The 16,089-nt window shown below is 43.4% G+C and overlaps 1 protein-coding gene across 1 annotated transcript; it reads right to left on the bottom strand.

Annotated features, from left to right (window-relative positions):
- Positions 1-7: 7 nt before the first annotated feature.
- On the bottom strand, positions 8-15,788 carry PIGA (phosphatidylinositol glycan anchor biosynthesis class A). Its single transcript, XM_085860582.1, has 5 exons — positions 14,662-15,788; positions 12,031-12,163; positions 5,547-5,679; positions 4,290-4,496; positions 8-3,420 (listed from the first exon to the last, which is right to left on the bottom strand). The coding sequence occupies exons 1-5, from the start codon at positions 15,341-15,343 to the stop codon at positions 2,908-2,910; spliced, it is 1,668 nt and encodes a 555-aa protein (XP_085716708.1). The 5' UTR covers positions 15,344-15,788; the 3' UTR covers positions 8-2,907.
- Between the last annotated feature and the right edge of the window lie 301 nt (positions 15,789-16,089).

Here is a 16,089-nt window from a genome sequence, read left to right as displayed (position 1 = left end):
CAGCACATACATGCGATGGTGTTTAATGAGACTGCCTGAGAACACATCATGGCTTATAACAGCACAACTCCACTGGCATAACATTGGCAAGTTGCATTTGCCTTCACTTTGAACAGAAGAGAACTTACTTTACATGCTTTTAACAAGGTGGCTAGTTGAAGGAAAGTCTCAAGTAGGCCAACAACACATTCAAACGTTATTCGATAAACGAGAAAACCAGGGTTATTTAAATGGAGGAATCAAGTAGAAAAGCTAATAAAGTTAACCGATATCCTTGTCCTTTTGTAAAAAAAAAATACAGTTATCAGTAATATGTACATGAGACACATCCAGGGTTTGGTACTTCAATGAGTACCACATTACTGGGAAGAATGAGTCATTCGACTATCCTGTGTCAGAGTGGCAACCCACCCAGAATTGTGCCCCGAGTCAATGGAAAACTGCTTCGGCAGCTATATGCATTTGAAGACACGAAATGAAGGGCTCTTCTTCTTCTTTTCTTGTCTCCTATGACACGTGAAAAAACATTTTCTGCAACTGGCATACCCACAAGAAAAAAAAGTGTCGTGTGTTGCCTCATTTATAGACACCAAATCAGAAACACAGGTTTTACTAAGCTTCAGGATGACCTATGGGAGGAGCCACCAGAGGAAAATGATTTGTGAGTGGAACAAAAAGTGTATGGAGACTTGTAGCTTCCCAGAGGAAGGGCACAGGCCTGCCAAGGACTCATGGTGAGGATGTTGAACAGGTTAGTGAATCATTTGAAATACACACATCACATCCCCCACAAATGAGATTCAGAAAATAATATTGACAAATCATAATAACACTAAGAAAGGTTCTTTCACATGCAGCAAGCAAGCCTAGTCATTGTATCCCATTTAAATTTTTTTAATTACAGTTCGAATTTGGAATGGTAAGTTGTGGACACCCTACACTTATCTATTAAATATGGAAGAAATAACCCAATCCTTTGGTTTAATAACTAGCAAAGAAATGTGACATAACATTAGTGAACAGACAAGAACAAATACCCCATGTAATAAAAACAAGGCCGTATTTAAAACAAATCAATTGGTTTAAATATCTCGGATCAATTGTAATAGCAGATGTGGAGGTGGGGGGGGGGGGAAATTACACAAAAAAGAAAGGTAAAAACTGGGACGACAAATTAAAAAAAAAAAAAACGAAAAAAAAACTGGGTAAAAACTAACAAAGGTAAACTGAAAAAATTCCAAATCGCTTTGTGGAAACATTAACCGAGGAGGTAAAAATGAAAAATATTTGATTGAATAGTTTCACCGATCTTATGGATCATCCACATGGACCCTTACAAAAACGGTTCCTTTTGAAATGCAGAAATATGCTTAACGTAAAATGGGATTATTTTATAAGAAATTAATATATCAGAGACAGACTTTGAACTAATCCCAGGAAATGTGAGAATATATAAATCTAGACTAAAATTGTCTGGACAAATAGAAAGAATGGAGGAAAGACAGGTGAAAAATAGAGTATTTAATTATTTAAATTTTACACACAGCCGTTCAGATGTTTACTCAAGATTAGTCCAGCTGATCTTATAAATACAGTCATACCTCTTTATAACGGATTTTTGCTTAACACACATGAAAATATCCATTCAATTCAAAAAAAAAAAATTAGTTAAAAAAGATAGAAAATTAATCGCAACAAATGGTCCAGATCAAGAGTGAATTGCCAAATTCTGGGAAAAAAGATAAATGAACATAAAACTGGAAATTGAAAACATCAGCAGGGCTTTGGAGGAAGTGACCAAAACCTGCATCAACAATGCGTGGCAGAAAGTGTGGTTAGGTGTCTGTCACGACTTTACAGTCTTTGAGGTGGAGGAAGCCATCATCAGGGACACTGTCCAGCTAACCAATCAAGCTGGAGTTGATGAGGTAGATATTGACGATGTTAAGGAGCTGCTGACATCACATGGAAATAGCTTAACAAATGAGGAGCTGCAGGAGCTGGACGAACAGCAAGCTAAACAAAAGGCCGAATACTCAGAATATACAAAACCAGAAAAATTCCTCAGCAAAAAGACCAAGTGATGCTTACAGGATGTTGTGTGATACACTAGAGTTTGTCGCTGAAAATGACCCTGATAGAGAGCAAAGCATAGGAGTTAAGCAAAATATGTTCAACGGTTTTGCCCCTACATGGAGATGCTTCGCAACATGAAGAGGAAGGCGAGACAGTTAACCCTCGATGCCCTCTGTGAATAAACCTGAAGCTTCGCAAGAGGATAGGCCGCAGCCTGGCCCGTCTTCCCAGGAGTAGCTGTTCCCTCTCATCTTCCACTGTTGCCAAGGAGGAGTAAGTAGGTGGGCAGTCGGAGTGAGGCAGCGGTGGTGTATGTACAACACGGCAAGCTCCGAAATAATTAACTGGTGAGTGTTATTAAATTTAGTTTCATATGTTATTTATGTTAACAAAATCTTCATTTTATCTATAAAACGTCATACTGTATTTTTAATTACCAACGGAAGCTATCATATAGCATTTATGGAGCAATAATTAACACTGTTGGAAACGCATCCCCAAAGGCACCATGTTAAAATGACCTCTTTTCACGGACAAGTCCCAAGAACCTATCTTGTCTGTTAAAAGAGGTATGATAGTAACCCTATTTGAAATAGCAAAAATATTTAAGACTGACAACAATAACCTTCCCCTATAATAAAAATTATTGCTTTCCTGAAGTTCATATGACTCACTCGTGTGTGTAATATCCTGAACATTTACTTTCAAAGTCCTCAGCACCAAATTTACACTCCAAAGTAAAATCTAAACCCTTTTAAACCTTATGTGCCAATTCATTAATCACATTAATCACTGGGTGCAGTTACTTGATCATTTCTTTGCTCTGGCATGTCAGGGCAAATCTGTCTTTGACATGGTGTAGTTCTTCGTTTCGCTTTGCAAGCTATCAATCCTTGTATTTCCACTGGCCTGCTGACACATGGCCATTGCATTAAACGGTGACATTGATGCTTTCTCCACACAATGTATCAAACCATTAGCAGGATGTTTCACAGCATGCTTGCCCAATGGCTTGCAAACCGATTTTGATGAAACGGCATTGGATTTTGGGGAACCTGTCTCGGTTTCATGTGCAACTCCACATTGGTCACACGTGTGACCACAAGCATTGTTTTTGTTCTGCTGAAAGGTTGCGAGGCCACTTGTGAAACGCAGAGATCGACAGTCGACTGCACGGTCCATAAGGTCAGTCGGATAAAACCAGGCGAGCACGTAGAGCAGCAAGAGGTCCAGCACAGCAAGAAAAGCAAACGCAGCTCCTGAAATCGGACCACAGCGACGCGAGAAGCCCATCAGACGGTCAGAAAGAGATGGAAGGTCGTCAATGACTGCCATGTCATACACCTACAAGTGGTACAAGGGAAAAAGAAGTGTGGTGAGCATATTATATGCAACAACTTTGTAGAAAGACATTGAGGCTTCCTCCCCACTCAGCTACTGGCTTGGAGGATGGCAGAAATGTAAGAGGATTACAAAAGATAATGATTAATAACAAATGAGGCAGAAAAGAAAATGCTAACATGCTGCAAGCTCTCAATGAGGGTGGCATTTTCTCATTAATGGCAATGTTCCCCATATTTCATTAACAAGGGAAAAATCCTAGTGTTACGCACCAATCATAGAACTTCAGTGAGACAAAGATATTACACCATGTTTCAGCTCGAAAGTAGAATTTCATGCAAATGAGTCAATGGATATGTCTCTGCCCATGTTAGATGCCAACCCACTGTTATGTTTGATCTCAGTTGAAGGTCACGTGAAGAAGGAAAATAAATAAATCAAGAGAGTAGAGGGAGAGCAGAGAGAGCAGATGCGAGAGAGAGCAGATGCGAGAGAGATCAGACGCGAGAGAGATCAGACGCTTCCAACTAGAGTTATGGTTTGCAGAATGATTTTCAAAGGACACTTGACATTTGACCCAATTAAACACAAAATCTAATCAGTTAATATTTGCATCATAATACACCTTTGTACCAAGTTTTGTAAGAAATAATAATAAAATAAAATAAATCCCTTCGGTGGTTCACAAGTTATCGCGCTGGGGCTGGACACACGGACATAGACGGAGAGCTGGACAGACAACCCAAAAACAATGCCTCGGCTGTGGAGGCATAACAAGTTTACAGTACTCATCCATGAAGTCTTTAAAGACACCATTTTGCACTTTTAGGATGTACTCAGTTATCGTTCTGAGAAGAGTCATCGTTACTCACTTTCTCCGTCCTGCTAGCCACATCCCGCCAGTCGTAGAAGTCCCGTACACGTGCATGGGTGGTAGCGCGATCCGGAGCCTTTCCGGCCAGCAACCGGTCAGCGGCGGCAATGACCCCAGCACAGAGATCCCGTACAGTTGGTTTGCAGAGCGTCAACAGGTCTGGTGGCAGAACCTCTGGCACACCACCTACATGAGTACTCACCACCTGAAAGATGGTAACATTAAATACTTCAAAATCTTTCTTAAAATTCCCTGCATTCATTTTTGGGGATATCTGATGATATCTCAAACATCTTGATCAATTATAGTGGGTTATCCACTCTTTAATGCCTATTATAATAATAAGTTGGTGACTTGAACAAAAAAAACCATCAATGTTGTAAGATACTCAGACAATGTTGAACAATGAGCAATCAGCAAAGAGGACTATTTTTTACAAAAGGATGGTGGACGTTCTTTGTTGCATGACACCTGACATCACGACTGATATCCATTGATAATGGAGATAATCTGTAACCCCCCTCTCCCCCACTCCTCCTACACCATCCTACTCTTACACAAACTGCTGTGGGTGCTTTGCCATCGCCAGGCCAGCTGAGTAACCTTGGGAAATGAAACCACATGGGCAGAGGAAATACAACAAGGCCTTACCCACTGAGCTGCTCTTAAAACAATCATTTATAAACAAGGACAATAAAATATTTTATATTTATCAAACACAATAAATAGAAAACACTGTAGTTCACACACTATGGCTGAGTCTTACTAATATGGTGCCAAATGTTTATGTCCCGAGCCCCTTCGAAAGATCCGAGATGGGGGTCATCAAAAATGAGCTCCGTCCGAGTGATCATCTGTCCATGTACTTTTGTTTACATGATATTTCAAAAACAGTTGAACATTTCGCTTTTATATTGCAGATATCTATTTCTCATGACATTATCTCAACATGAATATATCAAGGCAGTGATTGGCTGAATTATGTTGTCATGGAAACCATTTCAGTAACTTGGCTTGTGTACATCAGATTTCAAAATCCTTTAGCTTTTATTTTTCAGATATCTATTCCTCATACCACGCAAAAGCCAGGGGATGTAGAGCATCAACTCCTTGTGATCTTCAATAAAAGACTTATTGCCATGTCACAGAAAGTGGATGCAGGTGAAAAAAAACAAACGATTATGACAAACGACCTGCATCCTCAGCTACCTTCTAATTTACAAGTCATCTCATCCCTGAGGAAGGTCTATATTACCTGCAGACCGCAGGAAGCAGCTTCCACAATAGCCATACAGAAGGCTTCAGTGAGAGACGTGTTCAGGAAGATGTCTCCCCCAACCAAAACGTCCCTCACCTGCCGATGATCCAAGGCACCCAGAAGAGTCACTCTGCTCACAATACCAACAGTCAAGGGACTCAAAACTGAACACATGTGAAAACCTGGCTTTAAAGACTGAGAAAATAATACTTCATGCGTGAAAATGAAATATTGTGGATGAAATTGAACCCGTGAAACCAAAAACGTTGTTCGTGTGACCAGACCATTCCCAACACGTTACCGATGAGGAATTGATCATCTGTGTGCATCAAGTGGTTTGTGACTGATTTATTGACATAAAACACACATATACACACACCGGATATATACCGCAGGACAACTACGATGCAGCTTGAGTGACAATGAAAAAAAATAAATGAAAAAAACACTATAGATGTGGCCCCGTAATATAGTGCCGTTCCCCAGGCAAAACGGCAGATTTGCCACGTAAACCAACCTAAATTAAGTTGGGGAAGGTTCAAAACCTCCGATGGTAAAAACAGAGAATGCCACCAGGACGCTGATGAGACCATACAAGGGAGCGGACGCAGCAGCGTGCCGGAGAGAGGTGCTCAAAGTCGAACCCCTCAGCATATTACAATATCCCGGCAGATTACCCAGTTCCACCAGGCTGTTGTGGTTGGAGAGTTGTTTAAATGAACATGTAATTTCCCATGGCATATTGCATTTTCTTTTTTAAGGTCTTGCAACCAGTACGATGCTGATGTACATGGAAACTGACTATTAGTTTTCAAAATACCGTAAAGTAGCCAATAGAGAAGCGCCTCTGGAACATTCTGTAATATGACGAGTGCTGCCTGCATTCAGTCAATGTGAAAAGATTATCGTTTAATTGTTGTTTTATAGGACAGCGGATAAGCTCTCATATTATAACAATTGTGTATTTCATGAGAAAAGCACAAAATTTCTAGCATAGTTAGTATATACCATAATGTTTATTTTCAGATGTGGAGGGAAGTCAGATTTGACCTCTGAGGACCGTGAGAGGTCAAAATACAAGATGGCCACCAGTCCACCGGGTCTAATGTTCAAACGCGCTTAATTTTGGAACCAAATAGTGTAGAAACATATTTAAGGTGTCATTTCCAACTAAATTGGGGATGCCCATTCATTTGATGATACGTTTGAGATCGCGAGAATTCAAGGAAATGCATTTAGGTCAAGGTCAAGGTAAAATTTGACCAAAAATAAGCAATCAGTTGAAATTTGCAAATGAACACCCAGTGGTGTCTCATGTTTGAGATGTCATTTTAAACTCATGTTGTTGTTTTAAACTCATGTCTCATGTTGAGATGTCATTGCTCGGATCACTAAGAGTTTGAGGAACAGGCCATAAAGCAACAGGATGGTGTTGGTGACACTGGACACCATCACCATGACCAGCAACCTGGAGTGCAAGCAGCATTCCTGAAGGAGGTTAAGGCACTTGTGACAGTGCTGGAAGAGATGGGGAATCCATTTCTAGAACACAGCCAAGACCTACTAATCATTGACACAAGGGACATCATGGACACCCAAGTTGCTGAAACTGTGAAAAGGATCGAGACCCTCGGTGAGGAGCAGTACACCAAGTTTAACAAAAAGGCTAGAACAGTGTACAACACCTATCACACAAACACTTGCAAAGAACAAGTTGCCACTGTTCAATAGGCCACCGGTCAAGATTAAGTCAAAACAGAAGGCACAGCTCGCAGCACTGAAGAGTGACTGTGGTCTCTTTTCGAGCCTGTACATCTGTCAAACACGAGATGGAAACATGGACAATTTCTTCTCACATGAAAACCATGCAGCCCCGCCAGATGTCAACTGGAGGAAAAATGCAGATTGGGGTTAAAGCAGATGCTCGAAAACAATAGTGCGCCTGTGGCTGATGCAACAATTCTCGATGGTGCAGCTGTGGTTAAAATGCTAAATCCTGGACCATCAATAACATTTCAAGAGTATGGAGAAAGTGTTTGCACCAAACATCTCTGCTCAACTTGAGAAAAGCAGTTGCATCGACCTTGTCTGGGATGTGTACCTACCTGCCAGCCTGAAAGCCTCAACCAGACAGAAGAGGGTAAAGGGCACTAGGAAAAAGGTGGCTCCTTCTACTGTGATGCCAAAGAACTGCAAGGACTTCCTTCGATGCAATGAGAACAAAACCAAATTGTTTGCTTTCCTGTCACGCGAAGCTGTTCATCTTCCTCTAGCAGAGGGCAAGGAACTGTATGCAACAGATGGAAGTGGAGTCCTCTGCTCTCCTGCTGAGTCATACTTGGCCCGCCTTGCCCCATTTTCGCAAGAGGAGGCCGACACTCGTCTACTTCTGCATGTGGCAGATGCTGTGCAAAAGGGGTGGAAGAAGGTGACCATACATACCGTTGATACTGATGTCGTGGTATTGGCTGTGGCTTCATTCAGCAAGACAGCTCCTGATGAGCTGTGGGTTGTCTTTGGTGTCGGGTCAAGCTTTCAGTACATTGCTGTTCACGAAATGGTTGCCACAATGAATCCAACACAGTGTCAGACTCTCCCAGTCCTTCACGCTTTCACCAGGCATGACACTGTATCTGCATTCGCTGTCAGAGGAAAGAAGACTGCCTGGGAAACTTGGAAGTCTTTCCCAGAGGTGAATGATGCTTTCAATGAACTCCTATGCATGCCAAGTGAGATCAGTGAAGGATCAATGTTACTGCTAGAGCGATTTGCGGTGCTGATGTAGACCGAACCAGTGAGAGTACGGAAATGAATGATCCCAGGAAACAGCTCTTCACACAGAAGTCTAGAACTCTGGAGAACATTCCTCCATCCCAGGCAGCACTCAAAGTGCACTTGCTACCAGGCCAACTGTTGGAACCAGGCATTGGTCTTGGATCCTGAGATGCCAGATAAATCTGGCTGGGGCTGGACAAGGGAAACAACTGGGTGGCAGCCGCTTTGGACCACTCTCCCTGAAGCATCACAATCGTGCCATGAATTGATCCATTGTCACTGCGAGAAAGGGTGCACTGGACGCTGCAATCAAGTGCATTGCACTGTGCTTCTGTTCTGGAGACTGTTAGATTTTGATCATTACCAATAGGATATTCGGATATTCTGGATAGTGCCAATTCGAAAATTAATACGAGTGGGAAGATTGATAGTTATCGTGAGCTACATTGATTCGTACTAGTTTGCCGGATAGAAATGATATTTCAAAGGAAGTTGTTATGCAATTTGGTAGAGATATGTGGATATCTAGTGCTAATAGTGTCAAAATGGAAGCGAAGTTTCACTATTATTGCATAGATCGAATCCAGTGTCGAAGCTAAAATAAATGTATTAGCAAAAGAATGTCCAAAAGTTAACGTAATTTAACCTTGACCTTGATCTAAATGCATGTCCTTGGGTTCTGGCGATCTCAAAAGTATCACCAAATGAACGGGCATCCCCAATTTAGTTGGAAATGACACCTTAAATGTTTTTCTACACTGGTTCCAAAATTAAGCGCATTTGAACATTAGACCAGGTGGACTGGTGGCCATCTTGGATTTGACCTCTCACAGTCCTCAGAGGTCAAATCTGACAATAAACATTACTAGCGATACCCGTGCACATGCACGGGATAGCAGTACAACATAGCTGGTGGCAGACGACAGACCGTACACAGGGAATGACAAAAATACGCATTGTGCAAAATGCAAGCGGTACTATGGAACGCCAAGACTCCCCAAACATTGTCGGCATGTCCACTAAGTGCCACAGCAATTTCATAGGGATCGTGTGACGGCGAGCCGAGTTTTTAGTGTGCAAGCTTGGTATTATAATAGAGATGGTATGTACTAACTATATTAGAAATTTCATGCTTTTCTCATAAAATGCACAATTGTTGTGGTTAATGGTTATCCACTACACTATTACTGAAGTTTCTGGTGTTCTTTCCACTCTGGGTTTCTCGGTGAAGTACAATCGATGAAAAGGTAATTATAAGTACAATCGTCTCCCTACAAGGATTTTTATCCACAGCTTGGAGTACTGCTCTCCCCTCTGGGCAGTAGTGTCAAAATGGAAGGGGCTAGAGGGCTCCCCTGACTCGCATCTTGCTCAACTCGATGCCATGGAAACCAAGGCCTTCAAGATTATTGGAATTTCTCGTGATGAAGCTGAGTCTATGGCCTTATCGCTTCTTCATTGCAGACAGGTTGAAGTCTCTTGTCTTTTCCCACCTCTTTTTTTATCTTGCACCCTCTGCTCTTTGTCTGTTCCTCTCCCCCCCCCCCCACCTCCCCACCCCTTGTATCTGCAGGGTGCACACGGTCCATCAGTAACCCCCTCTTGCTGAAACTTCCAAAACCCAGAATCACTGCTCGCTCTTAAACTCACTTGTTCCTCCCCGCCCCCCCCCCCCCAATCTGTGGAACCAACTTCCACATTCTCTTTAATCGCTTTCTTCCCTCCAGGGTTTCAAGACAGCCATTTACCACCATCTCAGATTGTCCCCCATCCAAAACGATGATCTTTTCTGCCCTCGTTAAACCACAAACCCTTCACCCCCAAAAATTTTTGCTTCTGTATCCATCTTATCATATCATCTTATCAACCCCCTGCATTCTGTTTTTTCCCTTCATCCTTACCTGCACATCCCTTGTTGTCCATCTCAGTTTAATTTGCTCCTTGGCCCTGCTGTTCCTTTAATTATGATGTGTCCTGATACATTCCATGTTCTAGGTCTTCCATGAGCCTTGACTCTGTATCTCCCTAAAAAAAACTAGATAAAATTTTTTTTTAAGGAATTCACTGAATAGTTTGTCATTATATTGTTGTTTTTTTTTGTTTTTAACTTCTGGTAGTTGTGCAAACCAGCGGCTCTAAGCCTGAGCCTATACACCACCCACGTGCGCACCCAAGGCACAAAACTAAAAATTGCGTATCGACATTTGTAAACTTCCGCGTGCACTGAACGTAGGGTCTGGTGATATGTCGATCATACCGGGATTGGAATTCCGAATATACCGGTGTACCAAACAAAAGAAACAAATAAATAAATAATTAAAAAAAAAACAAAACAAGTACATCACCAACAAATCGAAGAATGATTTGTGCAATCTTTAAATACCGTACAGGATTTTAAAAACCTTTGACACACTCAGCGTCTCGGCGACACCTGGACGAGTGGAAAGTATGTGGTCAAGACGTATCAGGAAGTAGGTACAGTAGGTTTTAAGTTTTAACTATCAACACCCGAGCTCCATACAAGTAATCAAGTTTTTCTTTACCCTCATGGCTGTTTTTAAAGCAATTGCCAATTGGTTATTAATATGAAATCGGGTGTGCTTTAGAAAGCCTGTGCTGATTACTGACATGGCAATCCGCGATAGTCATTCCGGTATGAAGCGCCACCAGTATCTTCATACTGGCACAGCGATCCGCAATAGTCATACCGGTATGGCGATCCACGATAGTCGTGCCGGTATGAAGCGATACTGTTATCGTCATACTGGCACAGCGATCCGCAATAGTCATACCAGTACGGCGATCAACGATAGTCATGCTGGCATAATAGTCATACCAGTATTGTCATACTGACACAGTGATCCGCAATAGTCACACCGGTACGGCGATCCACGATAGTCATGCCGGTATGAAGAAATATTGGTATCGTCATACTGGCACAGCGATATGGCGATCCACGATAATCATGCTGGCATAATCGTCATACTAGTACGGCGATCCACGATAGTCATGCCGGTATGAAGCAATACCGGTATCGTTATACTGGCACAGCGATCCGCAATAGTCACACCGGTACAATAGTCATACCGGTATGACGATCCACGATAGTCATGCCGGTATGAAGCGATACCGGTATCGTCATACTGGCACAGCGATCCGCATTAGTCACACCGGTACGGCAATCCACGATAGTCATGCCGGTATGAAGCGATACCGGTATCGTCATACTGGCACAGCGATCCGCAATAGTCACACCGGTATGGCGATCAACGATAGTCATGCTGGCATAATACTCATACCGGTACAATAGTCATACCGGTATGAAGCGATACTGGTGTAGTCATACCGGCAATAACCGCTCTCATCATGGAGGGTGGAGGGCGAGCCATGTGTGTCAATGATGTGTGCGTCATATATGAATATGCAATGGGCCATTGCATATTTTTGGAACATGCAAAGATTTTTTAAAATTTATTTTAATACAGTACAGATATACTGGTAGGAACCCACCGGTATATCGATATCGAAAAATAAAAATGATACCGACGGAGCCGAACTGTCCGGACCCAAAAGCCCTTAAATGAGGTGTCATTCAGCATTTACTCTGTTCAAACAAAAACTTGCATTTAAATAGGTGAGTATGATGGATGGAGTGGCGAGAGTCAGGTCAAGTATGTTGGTCATGTGATCATCACGTGTGACGTACCTATCATGCAGGCAATGCTGCTCACGGAGTTCTTCTAACACAATGCGTTTGGGCCCCTCACCACCAATCACAAAGTTCAGATCGCTACGTGTTGCAGCCAACTGGGCGAGTACACCTGCCAACAGATCAACACCTGCACAACAATCACAGCACACGTATTAGTAATCCATATCCGTACAGTCTTGTTCGACGACGTTACTCCACTCCCACACAACCCATCTCATGATCCTAAACTCCCGATTCTAAATTTCAGGTTTTGGTGTTGCCGGCTTAAAGTGAATGGACATGTTATAATTAATAAGATAGAACAAGTCTGAAGACGACAATGGTTCATGAGCGGTATTTGACGATGTAGATTGTTTCAGAAGTCAAGGATGAGACAATGTGATGATTTTTGACCAAGTTATAAAAATGATCAACATGATGTGGTACGGGTGACAGGTTATTAGCTGCAAAATGTCGAAAACCCGGTTTCGTTCAACAACTTTAAAAATTTGACCTTTGCATAACCTTTAAAGGTCACAAAACAATGTTGTGGCCATTAAAATAATTTAACAGGATACGTGCTACAGCTTATTGGAGTTAGTTCGTCGAAGAAGGTCGAAAACCCGGTTCAATTCCCACAACTTTGAAAATTTGACCTTTGTGGCCTTTAAAGGTCAAAGGTCAAGGATTTGCACCTTTGGTGCAAAACTTCCTCCAGAACATTCCAGGAACAATACAACGTCATATAGGCTATGTGGCATTTCGCACTCCTCGGATTATCCATACTTTGATGAAATCGGCGTAAAAACAAACTTGAAGGGGGCGCCACGGGCAAGGTGTTCGAGATAGAGCAAAATGGTTTCCAGACTTTAGGTGGGGAATGACCTCAAGATTATGCACAAAAAAATATTGTCATCCTAGCTCTCAAAGTTTTGGCGGTCGTATGATTTTTTATGTCAAAATTCGCAATTTTCTAAGTTTTTGACCTTGTGACGAAAATGAAAAATCGGGCAACGACAAGTTTTAGATAATTCATTTTGCTCTTCAAATACCGAAGAACCCATTCCATTCAGTCAATTCCCAAGGAGAAGATAGATTTTTAATCTGACTACCCCCTAAAAATGGCTATTTTTTGGGGTGTGGCTCTGCCCACAATGGGCCGAGCCACGCCCTCATCCAGGAAAACACAACCAGACATTGATATCGAACACATAACCAAGTTGCATCAAGATCGGATCAAAGTGCACGGAGTTATGCTCTGGACAGACAGACACACAGACAAGCCGGTAAGCAGACATGGGTAGTCGGCCGTTGCTAGGCAACAGAGGGTCCATAGAAACGGTTCTTTCTCACACATAACTAGGACATACCATGAACCTACCATACCAGTTTCATGTATATCTGACTCAGTCTCTGAGATATAACGAACTTCGTTTTTTTATTGTTTTCGACCAGGGTTCATTCAAAGTCTCTTCTCCGACAGTTTTCATAGGATCCGGCTGGAAATTTTTGACAATATGGCTGAATGTACTGCCCACAGTCGCTCGTGGCCCGAATTTTGAATTTCGAAAAAATTATTTTTTTAATGATTTTTCAAAAATTTCAAAGGTCCGTTGCTCGGCAATGGTGGTGTCCATAGCAACGGTTCTCATTTGCACACAACTAGGTCATGGTATGAACCTACCAACCAAGTTTCATCGAACTCGCCATTGCATTAACGGAGCACTGGACCAAACAGAGGAACAGACAGACAGAGGGACAGACAGACAGACAAGCCGGTAGGCGGACATGGGTAGTCGCCTACCCAATAGAACCTGACGCGATGGGCCCGTTCGATGGGGAATGACCTGAGAACTAAGCACAAGAAAATTCATGATTCTAGCTTCAAGGGTTAATGCTGCAGATAGTTTTTTCGTTAAAATACCCCCACATTTGGAGGTTGTTCGGCCGTTGCTAGGCAACGGAGGGGTCCAGAGCAACGGTTCTTTCTCACACATAACTCGGACATACCATGAACCGACCATACCAGTTTCATGTATATCTGACTCATAGTCTCTGAGATACAACGAACTTCATTTTTTTATTGTTTTCGACCAGGGTTCATTCAAAGTCTATCTTCTCCGACAGTTTTCATCGGATCCGGCTGGAAATTTTTGACAATATGGCTGAATGTATTGGCCACAGTCGCTCGTGGCCCGATTTTTTAATTTCGAAAAAATAATTTTTTTAATGATTTAAAAAAATATTTCAAAGGTCCGTTGCTAGGCAACGGTGGTGTCCATAGCAACGGTTCTCATTTGCACACAACTAGGTCATGCTATGAACCAGCCAACCAAGTTTCATCGAAATCGCCATTTTAAATACTGATAATGAGGGTAGACCAAATCTCAAAATAAAAAAAAACATAATAATTGAATTTTTTCCCGACTAGATCGACTACCCAACATAACGAATATAGTGGTCACTCCGGCTGGCGCTGGTGAACCAATAAAATCAGGAAACTAATCGATTACCAGTGCTGTGGCTCAAACCCAAAGTTGTACTTTGAGTAAATAACCAACTAGTTCAGACACGGCAGTGCGAAGGTGAACACCTGTAGCAGGTAAATGGAGACACGTGTCCCATCAGACAGATGTGTAAGCTCACCTTTACGATAGACCAGCCGACTGATGATCACCACGGTGACGCCGGCACACCGTCGGTCCACACTCCGAGGAAGGTGAGCACGGTCGTGACAAGTGGAATCAGGATTTCCAGTCGGAGGGCCCGGAGTGAAGCGGGTCGCGTCGACCGCGTTGGGGATGACCGAGATGCGGCCCGGAGGCATCGCCGCCCGCAGGGCCGTGTTCTCACGACCCGTGTGCGACACGCAGATGGCTCGCGTCGCCCCGCCGAGCGAGGCTCGCAGGAGCGCGTTGGTGAGCACCGAGCTGACGTCGGCAAACCCGAACAGCGAGTGGTCCGTGAAGATGGACGCGAGGCCGAAGGAGGCCGCGTGGAACAAGGCGTCGTGAGCCAGGCTGGAGAAGGCCGAATGAGCGTGCACCACGGTCACGTGCTCTCGGATGAACACGCAGCGAAGGAGCGCCAGGCTGTGGAAGAGCGTCGGAGCGGTGGCCTGGTTGTACATCGGCCGGAGAGGGAGGTAGTACACACGAAGGCCGTTGGTGAGGTAACGGATGCCCGCCCGGTCTCCGTAGGCGTGCGTCACCACCACCACTCGATGGCCCCTCTCCACGAGGCATTGAGACAGTTGGTAGACGTGGCTCTCCACACCGCCGGCGTTCGGGTGGAAGAAGTCGGACACCATGCAGATCGAGTGAGGCATGCTCGAAACGAAGTACAAGGACCACGGACGACGAACCTTGAGAAGCGCGGGGTTCCGCCGGTTTAAGGAGTAATGTCACGGACACGCGGGAGCACACCGACCCCGGCGACACAACACTGAAGAACGCCGCTTCATCCGATACAAATACAGTGCTCCCAGTCCCATTGATCGGAAATAAATAAATCACTCGCGTTGTGGTGGCAAATGTTGACCGATATCGGCCGAACTTATCGATTAATATCGACGTCACAGCTGAATCGCTATTTCAGCCATCTCAAAACACTGGAAGTGTGAGAACAGGTAAGGGCAAACAAAACAATTTCTTTTGTTCCTGTTCCGAGGGTTCTTCTTCTTCTTCCTCCTCCTCGGAATCTTCTTCTTCATTGAAGTTGAACGGTCCTTTCAGAGCCGTGAGACTCTATATACGCCACGCACCTCAACGCTTGGCTGAAGCAGACAAGTGTGGGGACTTTATATTTTTACCTCCGCCACCGTAGGTGAAGGAGGTTATGTTTTCACCCCTGTCTGTCTGTCTGTCTGTCTGTCTGTTTGTGTGCAGGATATCTCAAAAAGATGTTGATGTTGACGGATCCGGATGAAATTCTGTGGACAGGTTTTGTATGTGACAAGGAATAATAATAATAAACTACAACTGCCACTTTATAACTGCTGGCAGTGATGACCAGGTACCCAGACATCCGCCTTTGATACAACATGAGACTTTCTGTAGATGATAGTTGCAAAGT

Source organism: Eptatretus burgeri, chromosome 16 (assembly GCF_056783735.1).
Source record: "Eptatretus burgeri isolate ZD-2024b chromosome 16, Ebu_testis_v1, whole genome shotgun sequence".
NCBI classification, from domain to species: domain Eukaryota; kingdom Metazoa; phylum Chordata; class Myxini; order Myxiniformes; family Myxinidae; genus Eptatretus; species Eptatretus burgeri.
This window is presented reverse-complemented; position numbering and strand designations above follow the sequence as displayed.

What these genes read in the sequence shown, in the direction of transcription:
- PIGA (XM_085860582.1), bottom strand. Translation starts at nt 15,343, where the DNA reads ATGCCTCACTCGATCTGCATGGTGTCCGACTTCTTCCACCCGAACGCC. An exon ending in CAGCATTGCCTGCATGATAG is followed by an intron (nt 5,680 to 12,030) that starts GTACGTCACACG and finishes TATTGTGAGCAG; the next exon opens with AGTGACTCTTCTGGGTGCCT. An exon ending in CTGCTTCCTGCGGTCTGCAG is followed by an intron (nt 4,497 to 5,546) that starts GTAATATAGACC and finishes ACCATCTTTCAG; the next exon opens with GTGGTGAGTACTCATGTAGG.